We start from the raw sequence: 21145 nt of genomic DNA on the forward strand, positions 1-21145 counted from the left end.
CTCCACGGCTTCGTCCTCCACCTGTTCCTCTTAGAGCTGAGCGAGGCGGTGGCCTGTGGCCCCAGGGGCCCTTTCCATCCCCCAGCACAGTCCCCTGGCCCTGAGCACCACAAGCTGGGTGGTGGGACCTGAGCCGCCCCACAGCCCTTGGTCCAGAGCCCCCCGTGAGCAAGAGCCACTGTCGGGGGACAGCACAGCCTCGTCCATCCCGGGGGAACAAGCCACAGTCCCCGGGGAGCTGGGCCCGCCTGCAGGGCCGTTGAGGACCCCCACCTCCACTGGGGGCTTCTACCCGTCTGAACCCAGACGTCACCGCTCGAAGCCTCTGCCTGCCTTGACGCTCCTGACGACTCAAGTCTCAGGCCCTCGGACGGCCCGGGGGGCCCGGCAGCCGCAGACCGCCAGCTCTGACAGCTCAGACAGCCCTGGGTCAGCCGCCCGGCCACCTCCCGTTTTGCCAGACTCGGTTCAGCTTCGGAGAAAGAGACTCACTAAGCGACCTGTCCTCGCGGGCTTTCCGTGTTGGTTGTTCATTTGGGGTCCTGGCCCCCCGCCGTGGTGCCCTTGGTGTCACCTTCCCACCACGCTCCTCGGCCCAGCTCAGCCGGCTGATTTCGGGGACCAGTGGGCCATTGAAGGCCCAGTGAACTGACAGCTTCTTCCCGCTCTAGAACCTTCTGGCAGTCATTTATTAAACGACCACTCACAGCCTCATCTCTCTCCTCCCTGGCATCCCCGAGACCCACAGAGGCAGGAGTGACGTCGGATCTAGGGTCCTCCAGCACCCAAGCTGGCAGGGCACCCAATGGGGACTTAGCGGCTCGAGCCCACCCCGAAGAAAGGGCCGTGAGGCCCCCAGTGGACCAGTGGTGTGAGCAAGGGCAGCTGAGGCGGGAAGGGAGGGAGCAGGTGTTTCCTGGGCCGGGGGGCGCACTGGCCCCTCCTGGACACCCTCCGAGGCCTGAGGCTCTTTCCCTGGCAGAACCCCGCTGCTGTCGAGGGAAGGTGTACGGGGAGGCCAGGATGTCGAGGCTGGGGGGCTGGGACCCTCCAAGGGAAAGTGGCTTCCTGCGGGGCCTCCGAGGACTTCCTCCAGGCGGGGACCATGCCGGGAAGAGGTGATCGGCCAGCCGGCCCTCAGGAAGCCCAGGCTGGGGGGCAGAGGAGAACCCCAGCACCCACCACTGGCTCCCGTGGGCTCAGTCTCCCAGGTACAAGACCAGCGTCCCAGGTGCAGGCAGGAAACGTGTCCCGTCCCCACTGGTGCTGGCCTCAGGCTCCCAGGGGTCCACTCGGACCCTCCGTCCAGGCCCCCACCCCATCCCTCTCTTCTCCTCGCCCCCCATTTCTCTCTCTCTCTGCGCCCCCAGGCTCCCGCTCTTCCCCACCTCTGCCCAGAACCTTCAGGGTGGCCGCTGGCCGCCTCCCCATCATTTGTCCAAAGGTTCCTCCTTCACACGGGCAGAGCATCATAGCTCTGCCTGAGCATCAGGGATCACCGGTGAGGGCCAGGCCATGGGGAGTCAGTGGCCGGAGAGCTGGGTCACACCCTGCAAGGGCCTCAGCTTGGAGGGTGGCAGGAAGTGGGGTCAGGGGCTGGGAAGAAGGCCATTCATCAGGCCCGCTGCCCCCCGCCCAGGTCAAGTGCCCAGCTTCCCGCGGAGGGCCCACACCTCCGGCCCGGGGAGGGCCGCACCTTGGCGTCCACCTTCCTGTGTGGCCTTTCCCGGCACCCGGGGCCAGAGGGGGATGGGACCAAGAAAGACCAACTCAGAGTTCATGCACCTGGACCCTCGCCCCGCAGAGGCCTCAGATTCCCCCTCTGCTCCCTGCCCCTCCTCAGTTTCTGCCTCTGACAATCAGGAGGCTGAGAAGACAGCTGAGCAGAGCAGGTGGTGCTTAGAAGCCCCATGGCCTGGCTGCCCCATCTCTTATCCCAAAGCCAGGGAAACTGAGGCACAAGCCACACTCTGAGGCCGGTCGGGGGCAAACCAGGACCCCTCCGTGCTTCTCCTCCTGCGTGCCTGCTGTGCCTGGGGTCTGGGGTCACAGCAGGGGCCACAGCAGACAAGATCTCCTTGGACAGGGGAGATGTGACTGGCTACACGACCTCGTTAAGTCTGCAGGGAAAACGCTCCAGAAGAAAGTTCCACAGAGGAGGAGGTGGCAGGAAGGTGGCTGGGGAGCACTGGGGAGGCAATGCCTGGGCAGAGACCGAGCAGGGTGAAGGCACAGCCATGCAAAGGCCCTGAGGCTGCCCAGTCCTGCAGGGCTCCGGCTACAGCCAGCAGTCTGGATTTTTTGCTTTAGGCCACAGGCAGCCTTGGGGTGTCGGCGTGCTCAGAAGGGTGTTTCTAAACCGCTCTGGGTGCTGGGTGGGGACCGGCCACGCAGGGCAGACAGGAAGAGGGGAGCAGGCTGAGGGGTACAGGAGATGGGGGCAGATTCAGGTGTTCACAAGAGAAGGACTCTCTGACAACCGCTGTGAGTGGGGGGCCTGTGTGGGGGGACCCTGTGGACCCCAGACCCAGGTCCCCGTGTGGAACGGAGCCCAGAGGCGGCCCCATGCCCGGGGCTCCCAGGTTCCATCAGGCCTCCTGTTTGATGGGGGGGGGAGACAACGTCAGAAGCGGGTGGTGACATGTCCCAGGCCCTGGTGGGGTCCACAGGGCCTCAGCCCCATCAGCCCCAGGAGTCCCCAACACCCCCACAAGACCCTCATCCCCAGGTGACCCCACCCCCAAGGACCCCTTCCTCCAGGAGGTTCCACCCCTAGGTGACCTCCACCTCCAGAGACTCTCAGCCCCAGGTGACCCCACCCCCAGGATGTCCCCCAGCCCGCACCCCGCGCCCGGAGGAGGCTGCTCTCTGTCGCCCCCGCGCGGCCGCTCCGGGCAGTGGAGCCGAGATTCGGGCCGACGGGGGACCGGCGGGGGCGGCGCGGACCCTGGGCCTGCTTCCGATTTCCCTTCAACTGACCTCGAGGGTCACCCCCCTCCGGCCCGCATTTTCCGATCTTCCCGTTTCTAAAAGTGAGACTTGGAATCGGCCCAGCGCCGCCGCCCCGGCTGCTGTTACCTCGGCCCCGCCCCCGTCTTGGCCCCCAGCCCCTGCCTCTCTGTCGCCTCCGGGGTCGGGGGTCAGGGCGGGAAACCCCCTCGGGAAACCCCCGGGGAGCCGCTGGGGGAGGGGGCGGCGGGAAGGAGCTCGGGGCGCCTCTATTTAAGCCGCCTCCCCGCGGGCCGGGGACACGCAGGGGACGGCATGGAGCGGGGCCTCGGCCTCCTGCTGCCCCTCCTCGTGGGGCTCCTGCAGCGGGGCCGCGGTGAGGGGGGTCCGAGGGGGAGGGGGCTCAGGGAGAGGAGGGGACTCCGGGAGGGGACAGCTTAGGAGAGGGGAGGGTGCTCCGAAAGAGGAGGGGGCTCTGGGAGGGGAGGGGGCTCCGCGAAGGGAGCGTGGTTCCGGCAGGGAGGGGCTCCTGGAAGAGAGGGGGCTCCGGGAGAGGAGGGGTTCCGGGAGAGTAGGGGGCTTAGGAGAGGGGAGGGGGCTCCCAGGGGGGAGGGGGCTCCGGGGGGGAGGGGGCTCAGGGAGGGGAGGGGGCTCCGGGAGAGGAGGGGTCTCCTGGAGGGGAGGAGTCTCCTGGAGGGGAGGGGGCTCCGGGAGGGGAGGGGTCTCCGGGAGAGGAGGGGTCTCCAAGAGGGGAGGAGTCTCCTGGAGGGGAGGGGTCTCCTGGAGGGGAGGGGGCTCCGGGAGGGGAGGGGTCTCCGGGAGAGGAGGGGTCTCCAAGAGGGGAGGAGTCTCCTGGAGGGGAGGGGTCTCCTGGAGGGGAGGGGGCTCCGGGAGGGGAGGGGTCTCCGGGAGAGGAGGGGTCTCCAAGAGGGGAGGAGTCTCCTGGAGGGGAGGGGTCTCCTGGAGGGGAGGGGGCTCCGGGAGGGGAGGGGTCTCCGGGAGAGGAGGGGTCTCCAAGAGGGGAGGAGTCTCCTGGAGGGGAGGGGTCTCCGGGAGAGGAGGGGTCTCCAAGAGGGGAGGAGTCTCCTGGAGGGGAGGGGGCTCCGGGAGGGGAGGGGGCTGGAAGAGTAGGCCAGTGGGCTGGTTCCGGGAGGTGAGAGGGTCCTAGGAGGAGGGCCTTCGCGGGGGCGGGGCTGGCAGGGGCTGGGGTCCGGGCGGAGGCGGAGCCCAGGACCGGTTCTGGGGCTGGGGTCCCGGTGTCGGGGGCGCGCGGCCGAGCTGAGCGCGCCCTCTGCCCGCAGGTGCCCTGGAGGTGGAGCCCCCCGAGAGCGTGGTGGCGGTGCCCGTGGGCGGGTGGCGGGAGCTGACCTGCCGCCTGGCCTGCGCGGGCCCCGGGGCCGCCCCGGTGCAGTGGCGCGGCCTGGACACCACCCTGGGCGCCGTGCAGACGGGCGCGGGCATCAGCGTCCTCTCCGTGCGCAACGCGTCCCTGGCGGCGGCGGGGACCCGCGTGTGCGTGGGCTCCTGCGGGAACCTCACCTTCCAGCGGACCGTGCAGCTCCTGGTGTTCGGTGAGCGCCGCCGCTCCTCCCGCCCCCCACATCAGCAGCGCTGCTTCACCTCCGTCTCTTTGCCGCCGCCTCCCGGGAGGCTTCCCGGATTGCCCGCCCCGCCCCAGCTCGAAGCCTGCTCGCAGCTCCTCCGAGTCTCTCTGCAATCCGTTCCCTCCTCTCCGCACCGCCTCCTCTCGGCGGCCTCCCGGCCTTCACTCCGCCTGCCCTTTCTGCTCTGGATCCCTCTCCAGCACCTTATATTGTAGCCACACAGGGCGCGGCCGCTGGGTTTTCCCTGTCCCTGTGCACCCCTTGACCCCGTCCGCCCCCTCAGGGCCCAGTCCGGACCCTCTGGACTCAACCCACCCCCTCCGACCCTCCGTCCGCAGCCTTCCCGGACCAGCTGACCGTCTCTCCAGGGGCCCTGGTGGCCGGGTCTGCCCAGGAGGTGGCCTGCACCGCCCACAACGTCTCGCCTGCCAGCTCGGACACCCTCTCCTTGTCCCTGCTCCTGGGGGGCCAGGAGCTGGAGGGGGTGCAGGCTTTGGGCCGGGATGTGGAGGAGGAGGCCCAGGATGGCGAGGACTCGCTGTTCCGAGTGACAGAGCGCTGGCTGCTGCCCCCCCTGGGGACCCTCGCCCCACTCACCCTCCACTGCCAGGCGACCATGACGCTGCCCGGCTTGGAGCTGAACCACAGCCGGCCCATTCCAGGTGAGTGCAGGGCTGCCCGGCCTGCGAATCAGTGCCCCGGGGATTAGACAAAGTCTCGACACTGGGTGCCCAGCTCTGGAACCCTGGTTCCACACCTCGCCCGCTGTGTCCCCATCTGGGTGGTCACAGTACCCACAGCTGGTGGGAAAATTGCCACGTCCTACCCCAGGGCCTTTGCACTGCTGTGCCCTCCACCCAGAATGTACTTCCCCGGCATCTCTCCCTGGCTCTCTCACTCACTCCCTCAGGTCACCTTCCGAGTGAGGCTTCCCCTGACCCACCCCCCCCCCACACACACGGGAGAGCCCTTTCTCTTCCCTGTTGATTGTTTCTGACGCCTTTTTATCAACACCCGACGTCCTGTAAGTTCTCTTTCCGTTACCTGTCTCCCCTGCTGCCGGCTTCACCAGGGTAGGAATGTGTCTGTCTTGTTCACGGCTGTGTCCCCAGGGGCTGAACAGTGCCCGGCGCACAGTAGGTGTGCGCCACGTACGTTCTGAACGAATGAGTGAATGGATGAATGAATGTTCTCACTGTGCACAGCATGGAGTAGGTGCGCAATAAATACTTGAGGGGTGAACAATCAGATGAAAGCATTTCACCTGGAGGCCAGCACACAGTAGGTGCTCAATTTGTGCCAGATGTTGTTATTAATTTAACTGACGTGTGTCTGATCCGGGACACGCCCTGCTCACGTCATGAAGCCCCCGGGCAGCCTCTCGCTAAAAAAGCACTGACTCACTCTCTGACGGGGCACCTGGAAACTCACATTAATGTGCTTGGGGTCATGAGCATCAGGAAGAGTTTGATCAAGTGGAAACAGGAGCTGGGGCGGGGTGTGGCACGCAGGGAGGCCGCTGGATTGGAGAGATTTTGTAGGAGGATGTGCAGAGCCTCTCCTGGGGCCTCAGTCTCCCCGCCTGCACCCCAGGGTGATGATCGCGAAGCTCAAGGACCCCCTGACTCCAGGGGGACCATTCTCCCCTCTCTCCATCTCCGAGTTCTGTAACAATAAACCCGGTATTCACGGACCCTGTAACCCGGGCACCCGTGAACCAGGGCGCTCTCCATGGCAGCCCCCCAGGGGCAGTGGCCATCGCCCCCTCTACAGTGGGGGAAAGTGAGACCCGGAGATTCAGCAGCTCGCTCAGGGCATGGAGGGCTGTGACGGACTCCGAGCCCGCTCCCACCCACTGAGACACCCTGCGACTCACCCAAGTGGCCAGGGATGGGCTGGGAGCGGTTCTGGTCCAACTCCATGGTCCAGATGGAAAGACTGAGGCAGGAGGGAGGCTGGGGCAGCAGGGAGAACAAATGGCCACCTTGTTTTCCAGTCCTGCACAGCCTGACCTCCCGGGAGCCCCCCATCGTGACCTCCCCGGAGGCGACCCCCAAGCAGGGCTCCACCCACAGCCCCTCGAGTCCTGGTCCTGAGAGTCCTGGATCTGAGAGCCTTCGCCCCACGAGTCGTGGCCCCACGAGTCCTCACCCCACCGGTCCTGGCCCCAGGAGTCGTGGCCCCACACCTGGGAACAGCTCCACCAGGCCCTGTCGCCCTGTGATCCGCCGGTTGACAACGCCAGGGGGTCTGGAGCTGCTGTGTGAGGTGGTCTGCAGCTCTGGCGTGGCCGTGCACTGGACCCAGGCTCCTGGCGGTCTGGAGGCCTACAACAGGCGGGAGGCCGGAGCCCGGGCGTGGCTGAGCGTGCCGTGGGCCGAGTGCAACCCCGAGGGCTGGTTCCAGTGTTGCCTGGACCCAGGGGGCCAGGTGGCCAGCCTGTACCTGGTCCCAGAAATCTGTGAGTTCTGGCGGGGGAGCCCTGGGAGTCCCTGGGGGGAGGGATGCTTTGCATCAGATCCCAGACCAGGAGGCGCCCTGCCCGGCCTCAGCAGATAGCGGGCTTCCCCGACATCGTGAGATGACAGTGGCCTGGCATGACCGATGGCCGTAAATTTCAGGGACCGTGTAGATGTCACACCACTTTGTAAACTACACTTTATAATACAGACCCCAACAGCCTGTGGGAGAGAAATGAAACTAGGATTACAGCCACTTAGGGAATTTCACATTCTCTAGTAGCCACATTCAGAAAAAAAAAGGAAAATAAGTTGGATAATATATTTTACCAAACCCAATATATCTCAAATATTATCAGTTCAACATGCAACCTGTAAAAACGTACGAATGACATATTTGACATTTTTTTTATTTGAAGAAATACACGTCTTCAAAACGCGATGTGTGTTTACACCGAGGGCACTTTTCTGCTCTGACGGGCCACGTTTCCATGCAGACGTGGTGCGTGGCCGCCTCAGTGGACCGCCCACTTCCCGCTGTTGCGTCCCATGGACCTTTTGAGAGATTCACTCTAAAGTCCTCTGGATGTTCTGGGGGATTTGTACATTTCAAAAGACGTTCCAAACGGTCAAGTCCTTTGTGAAATTTCAGGGAACGCAGGAAATTTGGAAGCCCTGAGCAGACTCAGCAGGCTTCTCCCCAAAACCTGCAGAGGCGGGCTCAGGGCTCCTGGTGCTTCTCTCTCCAGGCTCCCCGGCGTCGTCCGCAGCCCTGTGCATGGGCAGCGTGGCCCTGGGGCTGCTCCTCCTGGTGTTCCTCGCCTATCGCCTGTGGAAATGCTGCCGGCCGGCCACTGACCACCACGCCCACCAGCTCCTCTGGGCCCCCTGCCCCGCCTGCACCGGACTGAGCGGGCGGGATTCAGGAGGTCACTTCTGAAGTGACCTGCCACTCCTTCACTCAGCTGCGACTGAAGGACGTCTGCAGGGTCTGGACGGCATGAGGACTGACCGCAGGTCCCTCACCCTGATGGCCAGCATCCAGGCTGCCCAGCTGGCTGGGTTTCCCCTGGGTGGGGCCCCTGGGGAGCCACCCGCCACGTCCACAGCTAGAGAATAAAGATCTGGTCTGACTTCACTGGTCCCTGTCATGGTACGAGGATGCTGGAATCCTCTGCACAGCCCCTCTGAACTGGGCGACTCCCCAGCCACACTTGGCCAGGGCTGGGGAGAGAGGACAGCTGGGGGTGGGAGATCCCTTCCCTGGATTCCGGGACACTGGAGCCTAAAGAATAACTAGGACTCCTCAAAAGAAGTAGGGGAAAGTATTTGGCGGAGGAATGGCGTGGCCAAAGCCACAGAAGAGAGGTGGCTTATTAAGGGAAACAGCATCTCTTTTGGGGTGGCTGGGGGCTGAGGATGGGGGAGAGGCGAGAGAGGCTGGAGATGAGATCAGCAGATGAAGGGCTGTAGGTGCCGGGCACTGGGGAGCGACGGGAGACTCTTGAGCTACAGAGGATGCAGTGTGAGAAAGATCCCTCTAATGGTGAGGAAAGGTAACAGCCTGGGACCGTGGGGACCGTGGGAGGGCCACTCATTCCGCGAACACGTGCTGGGGACTGGGCGCCGCGGGAGCCCAGAGCAGACCCCAAGCCCACCCTGGTGGGTGGCTGGGGGGAGAGGGGGCCTTTCCCCACGAGTTGATCTATAAACTCCGACGGAGATTGGGTTAGGTTTACGGCCAGGCTTCGCACAAAGGCTCAAAGATGAAAAAGAAAAGAGGGCGGGGGCGGCGCTCCGTCCTGGAGTCTGGGCGCATCCCTCCCCGCCCGCGCTGGACCGGCTTCTCTGGTAACCAAGGAGACTGGTTGCTAGGGGACCATGCTAATGAAGGACTCGCCCACTACCAAGATGGCAGACAATGCGGCTTCATGCCAGGAACCAAGCCCTTCCTGAGGAGCCATTTTGGAGTCGGGCAAAATTCAGGTTCCGGGCCTGAGCCAGAAAAGCCAACCGATACGCGCAAAGAGGAAACCCGAGAGAGAGAGTGCCAATTAGAACCCAAGAAAGGGCGTCCTGCGCTAATCACTTCCCAGACTCTCCCCGCGGGATCCCGGAGCCCTCTGCCCTCAACGAAGATGGCCGCCACGCGGCGCCAGCGCAGTGGAATATGGCGGCGCTTCCGGTCCCGCTGCCCTCAGCGAAGATGGCGGCAGTGGACAAGCGGCGGCCGGCCGTGGCCCCGGCGGCCAGTTTCCCGGACAGCGGCCGGCCGGCGGTGTCCCAGGCGGCGACAACGCCCGAGAGCGACGAGGACTTCCTGCGGCAGGTCGGCGTGACGGAGATGCTGCGCGCGGCCCTGCTGAAGGTGTTGGAGGCGCGGCCCGAGGAGCCGATCGCTTTCCTGGCGCACTACTTCGAGAACATGGGCCTGCGCTCGCCGGCCAGCGGCGGCGCCGGGGAGCCCCCGGGCCAGCTCCTGCTGCAGCAGCAGCGCCTCGGCCGCGCGCTCTGGCACCTGCGCCTGGCTCACCACTCCCAGAGGTGCGGGGCGGGGCCGGGGCGGGCGGGGGTCTGCCGGACTCCAACTCCCAGCGTGCTCCGCGCGGCTCCCCGTCCCCGGCGCTGGCGGCGGCGCGCGGGGCGTGCTGGGGACCGTAGTCCGCAACGCCCCCCGGGTGCGGGGTGGCCCGGGCCGCGATGGGCTTGCTCTGGCCGGCTTCGTCCCTTGTGACGCCCCTTTGCAGGTGCTGAGTTCCCCTTGCAGCCAACACCACTTTGCAAATTGTGGTGCCCAAGGTCGCAGGGCAAGGCGTCCGAGCCAGGTCCCCCCCCCGAGCTGCCTCGTTACCAGCATGGCAGCATCCCCGTCCATTCAGGCAGAAAATGAGTGCTTACAGGGTTGGGTCTGAAGACAGAAAGCTACCCCGGGGCCAGGCTCCCAGCGGCAGGAGGGGCGTCCAGGAGGCGGCCTGCGTGATGCGCAAGTGGCCGGCCTGGAGGCTGCAGAGCTGCAGGGTGGGAACCACAGGGGGAAGGGAAGGCCGCAAAGCGGAGCCTGAGGCAAACGTTCGTGTGGGGGTGATTTTATAAGGGGGCGCTCCCGGGAGAACCCAGGAGGGGGGAGGAGGCCAAGCAAGGGAGCGTTTCGGCCTAATCCCCAGGTGCCTCCAGCACCCACCACCTGTGGGCGCCCCTCCCGGAGGGTCACACGGAGCACAGAGAGGCTGGGGCCGGAGCCCGGGTGTGGGAAGCGGTGCGGAGGGCGGGCGTCTCAGCGCAGCACCCACGCCCCCACCCACAGGGGGACAGGGAGTGCGGGGTGTCCACATGACAGCCAGACAAGGAGCCGCGGGGCATCTGGGGCCCAGGGGCCACCCCTGCCATGGGGACCTGGGAAGAGGAGCAGGTGGGTGGGACGTGCTCTGAAGGGCGAGCTGATCGGGGTGCTGGGGTCAGGGTGGGAGGGGCGTGTGCAGGGAGAGTCCAGGGTGGTCCTTGGAGCCATCTGCTGAGATGGGAGGCCGCTGGTTTGGAGGAAGTTTCTAGAGTCACTGAGGACTGTTAAGGGAGGGGCTGGGAGGACCTTGCAGCAGGAAGGTGGATGCTGAGACCTGCATCTGGGATGGGAGGTTGTCAACTGGGAGGGGTCGTGAAGGCCTGGGGAGAGCTGAGAAGAGCCCACAAAAACTCATGAGAAGGCAGAGCAGACATGAAGGGGGGCACCAGAAGAGAACGGCATCCAGGACATCTTCCAAGGACAACAAGTAGTCAGTGGCGGGACCGTGTACGGTTGTTCAGGTCGAGCACTGCACAAGCCACTCGCCCATAGACAGCACAGACAAGGATGTTTATATGAAGGCTTTTTGCAGAGCTTTTTCCTAATTCACACAAAGGTGCCTTGTGGGCTGGCAGCAGCCCTGTATCTGACAGCCCAATGGATGAGGGCTGAGAAGCGTCTGTTCGTGGGTTCGGATCCCTGGCATGGACCTACACCACTCGTTGGCGGCCCTGCTGTGGCGGTGACCCACATAAAAAGTAGAGAAAGATTGGCACAGACGTTAGCTCAGGGACAATCTTCCTCAGCAAAAAATAAAATGAGCTCTCAGTCAGAGCCCCTTAACCTCACGGACGGACCAGAAGCAGAAGCGCGTTGGGTGGGTCTCGGGTGCAGAGACGGGGGCTCCCTCTGAGGCCGGGCAGCCTCGCCCCGACGCCGAGGGGTTGCCTGGCCGTGCTGGGCTGTTCTGAGAGTGTCATCACAAAGGATTTGGGGAGAAGGCGACCAAACTGCTGTCTGCGGCGTCTCGGGGCATCGGAAGAGCTGGCCTCCAGGACGTCCCGGCGGCCGCCCCCCGCCGGCCTCGAGGCCCCAGGGGCACAGTCGTTCTGGGACTTGCTGGGGGCTGTGCGGCTTCCTTCTCAGCCGCTTCGTTGCTATGGTAGCAGCAGGAGAGCCGTCCCCGGGGTCCCTGTGACCCGGGGCCTGCAGAAGGCACCGGCCGGTCTGGCCGGAGTCCTCAGCTCAGATCCCCCTCTGGGGGCCGTCCCGGGCCCCGCAGGGGGTTGAGCCACATCCTGCCCCACGCCACCCAGCGTGATGACCACAGACGTCCCGGGATGTCACCCAGTGTCCCTCGGGGCAGAGTCACCCTGGGTGAGCCCAGGTCTGCCATGAGTCCGTGTCTCTTCTGGAGACATTCCATGCACGCATCCTTCTTATTTTAACAAACGCTCACGCGGTTTACGGATTGAGCTCTGTAGGCGCTGCACAGATGGAGCCCCTGTGAATGCCCGACCCCACTTCACAGATGGGGAAGCGGAGGCCCGGAGCCCAGGATCCCCCGCGGGGCCGAGACTCGAAGCAGGCCGCCCCCCTGCAGAGCGGCCGCCGTGGGCTCCCCTGGTGGTTCAGCGGGTGGCGTGGGTGCCCCTCGTGGCGCAGAACCGCGGGGGAGCCCCTTGGGAGGGTGTCGGTGAGGTTGGGTGTCACCCCCCTGGGTTCTCGAGGATGCTTTCTCACAGCCCCGACCCCACTGGGTGACAACGACCCCTTTCGTGTCCTCCTGCCCGCGAGGCCGGGAGCCAGAGAGAAGCAAAGTCTGGACGCCCGGCTGCGTTCGGTCCTGTCACAGCTGACGACGGCGCACGTGGAGTTGCGGGCCGGGCACTGGGCACAAGATCTGCCCTGTGTTCTCATGGGAGTGAGGGACAGGAGGAGGACCCTCCTCTGGGCGAGGAGAGCAGGCGGTGGTGAGGCCAGGCTGGAGCAGCCAGGCACAGAGGTGCCCAGTGAGCACCGGGGACCGGGTGGCCCCCAGACATCGCCCCAGCTGCCGCCTCCAGGGGCATGAGTGAGCTCGAGATCTGGGGGGGTCGGCTGGTCCCTGGAAAAGGCGTCGGGGCAGAGCTGACGGACGGGGCACCCGGACAGGACAGGCTGCATCACACGCGGGAACAGATGACCCCGGAACCTCCACAGCCTTGACACAGCTGAGGTTCACCTGCCCTCACCGCAGGGTCGCAGGGGTCACACCGCCGGGGCAGCAGGACATGGACCACGGAGAGGGGTGCAATGGCTCTAAAACCCCCGTGGAGAGGGGACCGTGCGGCTCCAGCCCGAGCGGCACCCGCGTGCCGAGTAGGGGTGAGCCCTCCGCGGCTAAGCCTCTGGAGGGCCGTGCCACGCCGCAGCCTCACTGCAGCCTCACAGGACCCCGAGCTGCGACCCCAGCCAAGCACCCCCAAGTCTCTGACACAGAAAGCGCGTGACGTGATAAACGCCGTTGCCATCTCAGGCCGCTGGGTTTGGGGGTGATTTGTTCCGCAGCCACCGGTGACACCTCACTCACATGGGGTCGCCCCCCACGGGGACTCTCCTGGGGAAAGTTAATAAGGAAGGTCTTGCGAAAGTTCTCATGAGGCCTCGCCGGCTAACATGGTGACGGTCCTATAACAGGAGGATGTTCATGAGCGCGACGCTGCGTCTGGCCCACCCTCAGCACCTGACAGGGCCGTCTCACTGCCCGCGAAGCTCCAGCACAGCGGAAGGGCCCAATGGATGGGAAGAAAAGGAGCTTGTAGTCTGGTGGGCAAGGATTAAATCCCAGCTGGGAGAGGCCCCAGGCTTCTGCCCTCTCGCCCTGGGCCTTGGTGTCCCCCTCTGTCATGGGGCTTTGCCACTGGAGCCCCACAGAGCCACTGGGCCCACACATCCATCCATGGGGCAGAGCGATGACTAGAGTGGCCAGCATTTAACTGGGCGCCTGCTGCATACCGATCAGCATGTACTGGGCGCCTGCTGCATACAGACCAGCATGTACTGGGCACCCATTGCATACGGACCAGCATGTACTGGGCAATCGCTACATACGGACCAGCATGTACTGGGCAACCGCTGCATACCAATCAGCATGTACTGGGCGCCTACTGCATACAGACCAGCATGTACTGGGCACCCACTGCATATGGACCAGTATGTGCTGGGCACCCACTGTGTACGGACCAGCAAGTACTGGGCGCCTGCTGCATACCGACCAGCATGGACTGGGCGCCCACTGCGTACGGACCAGCATGTGCTGGGCACCCACTGCGTACGGACCAGCATGTACTGGGCGCCTGCTGCATACTGATCAGCATGTACTGGGCGCCTGCTGCATACAGACCAGCGTGTACTGGGCACCTACTGCATATGGACCAGCATGTAGTGGGTGCCTGCTGCATACCTACCAGCATGGACTGGGCTCCCACTGCATATGGACCTGCATGTACTGGGTGCCCACTGCATACAGACTAGCATGTACTGGGCTCCCACTGCATACAGACCAGCATGTACTGGGCGCCCGCTGCCTGCTGGCCCATAGAAAGGTGAGGCGACCTGCCCAGGTCACACAGGAGATGAGGGAGCTGCCATGCGTCCCCTCCCCTTACCACGGAGCTGAGCCCCAGAAAGGATGGATGGAAGCCCCAGGGTCGGCCTTTCCTCTGTGGGATCCTTGGGCCACCAGCAGCCCTGAGCCTCACCCCTACTTGTCACAGTGGAAATGGTGACAGGCCACCCGCCACGCTGGCACTGGGCCACAGGCCATGCACTCAGCTGTCAGTGCCACAAGGGGGTGGGACACGGGGTTAACCAGCTGCCAGGCTCACCCCGCAGACCACGCACACAACCACTGTGCGCCCGACTGCCCGTGAGGCTCACGGCGCGGCCGGGGCACGTGCTGGGTCTTCAGGTTCCTCGTGGGGCGAGGGCTCGTACCCCCGCATGGCCAACGGCGGGTCGACAGACTCCCCTGTGAAGGGCAGGTAGTCACTGTCTCGGCTTTGCAGGCCGCTCCCCATTGTGACCACTCACCTCTGCCTTTGCAGCCAGAAAGCAGCCACGGGCAGTGTGTCAGGGACGGTCGGGGCCGTGTGCCAATAAAACTTCATTTACAGAAGCGGGCCGCGGGCGGGGTCTGACCCACGGCTGTAGCTGTGGACTCGGCCCCTGGGACTGTGGACTGAAAAGAGTGGACCCACGTTGTCGGCCAGGCACAGTGTTTGGGCAGGGGTGACCCCCCATAAGTGCAGCCGTCATCATGGGGGCAGTGGAGGGTCCCAAGGGGCAGAAGCCTGTGGGCTGACTCACAAACATTGAGCACTTGCTGTATGCCGGGCCGTGTTCTAGGCACTAGGGCTGTAGCAGTGACCCACACGAACTCCCTGACGTGGCTCCTGGGCTGACGTCCTGGTGGGAGGGACACCGTGTCTCGAGGATGCCGCACACTAGGTCGGATGGTGGGAGCTGCTGTGAGGAAGGATGGAGGAGGAAGGGGTCAGGGAGTCGGTGGGGCTGCCCTGGGGAGGAGCCGAGGGGAGACCAGGGGAAGGGCGTGCAGGGCGGAGGGCACAGCGGTGCAAAGGCCCTGAGGCTGCGCCAGGGCTGGTGTGCGGGAGGCAGGGGCGGGGCGGGAGGCGGGGGCTGGTGTGCAGGAGGCAGGGGCGGGAGGCTGGGGCCGGGCGGTGCTGGGCCCTGCAGGCCGGCCCGACGCCCCGTCTGCCCGCAGGACGGCCTTCAACAACAACGTGGGGGTGGCCTACGAGTGCCTGAGCGCCAGCGGGCGCAAGAAGAAGCCGGGGCTGGACGGGCGCACCTACAGCGAGCTGCTGAAGCGCGTGTGCCGCGACGGGGAGGCCCCCGAGGAGGTGGTGGCGCCCCTGCTGCGCAAGATCCAGTGCCGCGACCACGAGGCCGTGCCGCTGGGCGTCTTCCGCGCCGGCATGCTCACGTGCTTCGTGCTGCTGGAGTTCGTGGCGCGCGCCGGCGCCCTCTTCCAGCTGCTGGAGGACCCGGCCCTGGCCGTGGCTGACCGCCGCGTGGGCCAGGCCGTGCTGGACACCTTGGAGGGGGCCCTGCAGGCCGGTGACGGCCCCGCCGCGCCCGCCCGCTACCTGGAGGCCGGCTCGCGCCTGGGCCCCGACAGCCTGGCGCTCGCCATGGACCGCGCGCTGGGGGCCCGGCGGCCCGGCGCCCCCATGACCCGCGAGGAGTTCCTGGAGAAGGCCGCCGCGCTCTTCATCGCCAAGGTCAAGCCGGTGGGCTGAGCCCCCCACGCCCGCCGCCGCCTCCTTCGTGTCCCGGGCTGGACACGGGTCTGAGACCAGGACTGGGGTGTCCCTGCATGCGGGGGGGTGCGGGGAGCCCCCCAACCAGCTTGGGACCTGGAGCGACGCCCCAGCCCCTGCATGGGGGACCCCGGGGGTCCCGGGAAGTGGGGCCCCTCCCCGCACCCCCGCAACGGCCCCCCCTCGGCAGTAATAAAGCCCGTCCCCGAGTCCGGCCTGGTGTTTGTGTCCCCCCCACCCCCACCTGTGTCCACGCCGGCCGCACGCCAGGTCCCACCGCTGTCCCAAGGCCAGGCTCGCCGCCTGGAAACGCCAGGACGCCCTGCACTGGGCTGTACGGGAGCAGAGGGCACCGGGGCGCCTGGCGGGGGGGGGGGGCTTACTGCACTCACCACTGCCCATGAGCAAGTACATCACTACCCACGCCAGGCAGATGGGGAAACCGAGGCCCAAGGAGGTGAAGGGTCACACTGCCAGCAAGGGGCTGAGCCGGGATTTGAACCCCGGGTCCCGCTCCAGAGCCCACACCCTACACTGCCTCCCCTGCCTGCTGTCAGTCCCTCCAGCATCCATGCCCACCCGTGAGACCCTCCAGTCATTGTTCAGGCACTGGCCTCCCCTCCCCCCAACCACAGAGAATCCGCAGGGAGCAGAGTCCCGGCCCGGAACCACCGCCAGCAGTGGCTTCACGCGGTCCCGGTCTCCTCTTCCGTCAGGGAGGTGAGGACGGTCCCTCTTCTGACCGAGGGAGACCCCCCACAGGATCAGAATTTAAACCTTTACAAGCTGCCAATGGCAGGGACCCCCTTGTCCCCCCCAAATCCGCCTTCGGCGTAGGGCCAGCACTCAGTGGACCTAGGAGCCAGCGCACCAGGCCGGTTTTCCAGAAACAGCCACGGGGATATTTCCGCCCCCACGCCCCGTCAAGAGGCAGATCAGGGTGGAATCTGTGTCCCCTCCCCTGAGCTCAAGTGGCTTTTGTGACACCACATGCCTTCCATGGCTAGGTCACAGAAGGTGACACCACCGCCCACGGGAGGCTGGCCTGGGCCTCAGGGCCACGTTGTGGGGAAGCCCCGGCCACGTGGAGGTTCCCGCCTGGTAGACTCGTGGGCTAAATAAACGATTGATTTATTGATTTATGATAAAAGCCCGAGTTCTGGGCTCGTCTGTTACGCAGCAGTGGTAGCCGGAAAATTAACAAAGCTGCCCTTCAGTAAGTGTTCGCGGTTAGTACTAGAGTATGTCACCAGCCCACGCGCGGGAACGCGCCCGAAGCATCAGCATCTGTGGCCTCGGGCCGGGGACCGCACATCCAGGAAGCAGCAGGGGACAGATGTGGGTGAGGCCGGGTGGACCTTCTGCGTTAGTCCCGAACTGTCCCCGAGGCCAGGACAGGACTCACGGCCCGGGCACCCTCTGGTCAGCTCTGTGGTCCCCGGGCGACCCCTGCCTCCCGGTCATCAGAACCAGGCAGGGCACTGTGCAGTGGGTGTTGCTGGTGCCACCACATCCTCATCGCAGGTCGCGGCTGCCCCTCGAGGGAGGAGGAGCCACACAGCCCAGGAGGGTCCATGCCTCCTTCCGGGGCAGACGTCCCCGGTGAGTGACACCGGGGGCACCAGAGCCGGCCCCGTCGCCTCAGGTGGAGCTGTCGGGGGGCAGCTCACGCTCCAGCCCCCCATCAGGCTGAGGGGACCCCAGCCGGGACCACCTCCCTGCCTTGTCCAGCTCCCCTCACCGTCGCCGAGTCACCGCCACGCCCGGTCGCGGGTCCGGAAGCCCCCTGTTGTCATGATCCCCACGTGACCTCTGCCGGCGCAGCCCCGGGAAGCCGCCCCCTCCTCCTCGCCTGGCCTCGCAGCAGCGTGGACCATGGAACCTCCCGCTTCTGGGAACACCCACTTCCCCGTCCCCCACCGGCCCCATCTCGCGGTGGTCCCTCTGCTGCCCCCGAAGGCTCCTCCTCTTCCCAGCTCCCCAGGGAGGGCGTCCCCTGGCTCCGTCTGGGGCCTCTCCTGTCCTCACCTCGTGCATCCTCATCCCCTGGCCTCTCTCCAGGCCCTCGGCTTCAGTTACGGCCCCGGGGGCGCCAAGGCGTCTCACATTCATCTCTCAGGCCCGGCCCCACTCTGCTCCAGCCTGCGAGAGCCAATCGCCTGCTGGGCGTCTCCTCGGGCACATCTCAAGTGCATCCCAGGCCTGCCACGTCGGGGACAGAGCCTCTGGTCAGCCTCCCTGATCCCGGGGCTCCTCTGGGTGTCTGGTCTCTGAGGAAGCCCCCAGTCCGCCCAGACACCGAGGTGGAGATGGGGGGGCTGGGCTGAATGCCCCCCGACCCTCAGCTGGCGGTGCTCTGCATCCTGTCGGTTGCGCCTCAACTCCATCCTGCCTGCTCCTCCTCTGAACTGGTCCAGCCTGCATCCTCATCCACCTGGGCGACCCCACCAGCCAATAGGAGTGCTCCCGGCACCCTGGCCCCAGTGATTGGTTCAGGAACAGCATGTGACTCCCGGCTGGCCAATGAGACGCAGCCCTGGGATTTTTTTCTGGGGTGGCTGAGCTGGGAGGACCCGGGCCCGGATTCTGGAGCCATCTTGTCACCACGAGGCCTGCAAACAAAGCCAACACTCAGGAAAGCTGAGCCAAGAGACTTCCCAGCTACTTTTCTGGCCTCTGTCCCCTCACTCTGCCCCAGGCACGCTGGTCTCTAGCTGGTCCGGCTTGGCCCTGCCTCAGGGCCTTTGCACGTGCTGTTCCCTCTCCCTGTGACACTGTTCCTCCAGACCCACGTGGCTCACTTCCTCACTGCATTCTAGTTTCTGCTCAGATGCCACCTCCTGACCACCCACTCAAAATAACCCTCCTGTGCCACCCCCGTTGCTAACACCTACCATGCTGTATTTTTCTTCATAGTAATTATTGCTATCAGAAATTGCTGTTTATTCATCAGCTTGTTTACAGCCTCCCCGAGGACAGGGATTTCTGCTCCTTTTGTTCACTGCTGTGTCCTCAGTGCCTAGATTTGTGCTTGGAAGGCCATGAGTGAGTGAATGACTTAATGACTGAATCAATTTTCCAGAGGAGGAATCTGAAGCCCATAGAGATAAGTGTATTCAATTCCTATGGGTGTTGTCAAAAGTTACCACAAAGTTAGTGACTTAAAGAACACGAGTTTACTATCACAGTTCTGGGGGCAGAGTCCTAAAATCCAGGTGTGGGTAGGGCTGGTTCCCTCTGGACGTTCCAGGAGAGAATCTGTTTGTTGCCTTTTCCAGCTTCTGGAGGCGCCACATCCTGGGCTCAAGGTCCCTTCCTCCATCTCCGAAGTGCATCTCTGCCCCGTCGTCCCATCGCCTGCTCCGCCTCTGACCCTCCCGCCTCCCGTGGCATTACACAGGTCCACTTGGATAACCAGGGTACTCTCCCCATCTCGAGGTTCTTAATCTCATCTGCAAAGTTCCTTTAGCCACGTGAGGCAGCGTACCCACAGGCTCCAGGATTAGGACGTGGCGTCTGGGGGGGCCCTTATTCTCCACCACAATAAGTAACAGATGGCACAGCCAGGGAGAGGCAGAGCTGGCTTTGGAGCCGGTTCTGTAGCATCCAAAGCACACCGGCCCCGTAGCCTTTGTCTTCGACTCCACGTCCCTCTCCCCTCAAGGGGCCACATTCTCTCCTGTGCATCCCTTTTTACTTCACCCCCGCAGCCCCTCCGCCTCGTGAGATCATGTGTTTCTTCCCAACAGGCATAATTGCAGTAAAAACACTATCGTCTCTGTCTCTATAACATTCTCAGTATCTATGCCGAGAGCTTTTCAAATATTATTTCATGAAACCCATTTTACAGATAAACTGAGACTTGCTTTAGCATTTGAGGACCGTTTTCAAGGTCACAGCCGAACTCAGATTTGAATGCAGGCCTCTTCTGTGGCACATGGTGGAAGGCCCAACTCAAACTGGCTTCATAAGAAAAGAATTTATCAGCTTGCATCATTGGCACATTCAGTGGAGGTCAGGCATGGCTGGATCCAGGAGCACAAACAGGGTTATCAGCCTTTCTGGTCAGTCGAGTCAGCTTTCCTGAGTGTCAACTTTGTTCACAGGCCTTGTGGTGATGAGATGGCCCCATAACTCCAGGCCCAGGTCCAACCAGCTCAGCCACCCCAGCTCGGTGTTCCCAGAAAAAGTCCCAGGGATGGCTGAGTCATGCTGTTACTGAACCAACCGCTGCAGCCAGGGGGCCTGGGGAACTCTGATTGGATGACCCATCCCTGCAGCCAGGCTTGGGGGTCAGTCCAATTCCAACCCTACAGACTAAGAGTGAGGATCCCCCCCCAAGGGAAAACCGAGGTGCTGTGGCCAGAAAACAGGTAGGCAGAGACCCCAGATGTCCACCACCCCGGGGACATTTCCGAGCCTGAGGAGCAGGCTTTCCTGGAGGACGAGGCCCCACGTGGGACCAGCTGGAGAGGCCATAAACCCGGTTTACATCTCCAGTTCCACCCCACCCACGCAACAACCCCCCTGGGATGTGGGGTGCTGTAGGAAAGATCTCAGGAAACCTCTCTGGAAGAGTCATGATTAATCATTATTATTCATCGACGAGCTGCCACATGCCAACGCTGTGACACTGGCGCCATGGGTGAGATGAGGGTCAGAGACACCTGAACATCTGGCAAAGGGCACACAGCCCACCTTACAGAGGACGGACCACTTCAGGTCCCTGGGGTGCAGGGCAGAGGGCCAAGAGATGAGGCCCAGCTCCCCTTTATGGATCAGAAAGCCAGGGTCCCGGCCCTGGGCAGCCATTGGAAGCTGCTGCTCTGCCCAGGGCTGGCTCAGACTCCTCCGTCCCTCCCACCGCTGACATTGTTTTCCTTCCCCCACACGGGGTCGCCTGGCTGTCCCCAGCTAGACGAGGCCAGGGGCCAGGCGTTGGGGCACCTGGGGGAGGGAGTCAGCTCAGCCCAGCCCAGGTGTTGCAGCTGTTGGCTGCCCGGGACACCTGCCAGCACCAGGGCCACGCCCACCCTCCTGGGGAGCCGTCACCTGCAGATGGGAGGGATGGAGGCCAGGTGGCCACGCCCACCCTCCTGACCTAAAGTACTAGCGCGGTGGGGGGGGTGTCTGGGACCACCCTCAGCCAGGTCAGAGCTCAGGCGGATCCGGTGAAGCCCAGGGTCAGGGCTAGCTGGGGTCAAAGGTCAGCCTGAGATCAGGGCGCAGCCCGGGTCAGGCTCAGCCTGGGCGTTCGGCCGGGATGGGGGCTGAACGGACGCCGAACGGGGAGGAGGACTAATTTCCAGTTTCTCGGGGAAGCAGCGTCAATCTCCTGGGATTCCAGTTCGTCGAGGTGAATCAAGTCGAGGGGTAACTTTGGGGTTTCCCCGCTGACCCTCGGGTCCCGCCGAGCTCCGCCCCTCCGAGGGGAAACCGAGGTACCGCCCGTGCAGGACGCCGTCTGCGGGCCGGGCCTCCCCGCAGCGGCCCGGCTTCCTGTCTGCCCGCCCAGAGCGGCCGGCG

General features: G+C 64.4%; 2 protein-coding genes across 2 annotated transcripts; both read left to right on the forward strand.

Annotated features, from left to right (window-relative positions):
* The first annotated feature begins 2955 nt into the window (after positions 1-2955).
* On the forward strand, positions 2956-8147 carry MADCAM1 (mucosal vascular addressin cell adhesion molecule 1). The gene is made up of 5 exons (XM_058537767.1): positions 2956-3325; positions 4251-4520; positions 4892-5215; positions 6550-7014; positions 7762-8147. The coding sequence occupies exons 1-5, from the start codon at positions 3265-3267 to the stop codon at positions 7950-7952; spliced, it is 1311 nt and encodes a 436-aa protein (XP_058393750.1). The 5' UTR covers positions 2956-3264; the 3' UTR covers positions 7953-8147.
* A 1056-nt stretch (positions 8148-9203) lies between these two features.
* Positions 9204-15795, forward strand: TPGS1 (tubulin polyglutamylase complex subunit 1). The gene is made up of 2 exons (XM_058537772.1): positions 9204-9556; positions 15061-15795. Exons 1-2 carry the CDS (start codon positions 9219-9221, stop codon positions 15596-15598), a joined length of 876 nt encoding a protein of 291 aa, XP_058393755.1. The 5' UTR covers positions 9204-9218; the 3' UTR covers positions 15599-15795.
* Positions 15796-21145: the final 5350 nt, after the last annotated feature.

Source organism: Diceros bicornis, unplaced genomic scaffold, assembly GCF_020826845.1.
Source record: "Diceros bicornis minor isolate mBicDic1 unplaced genomic scaffold, mDicBic1.mat.cur scaffold_67_ctg1, whole genome shotgun sequence".
Taxonomy (NCBI): domain Eukaryota; kingdom Metazoa; phylum Chordata; class Mammalia; order Perissodactyla; family Rhinocerotidae; genus Diceros; species Diceros bicornis.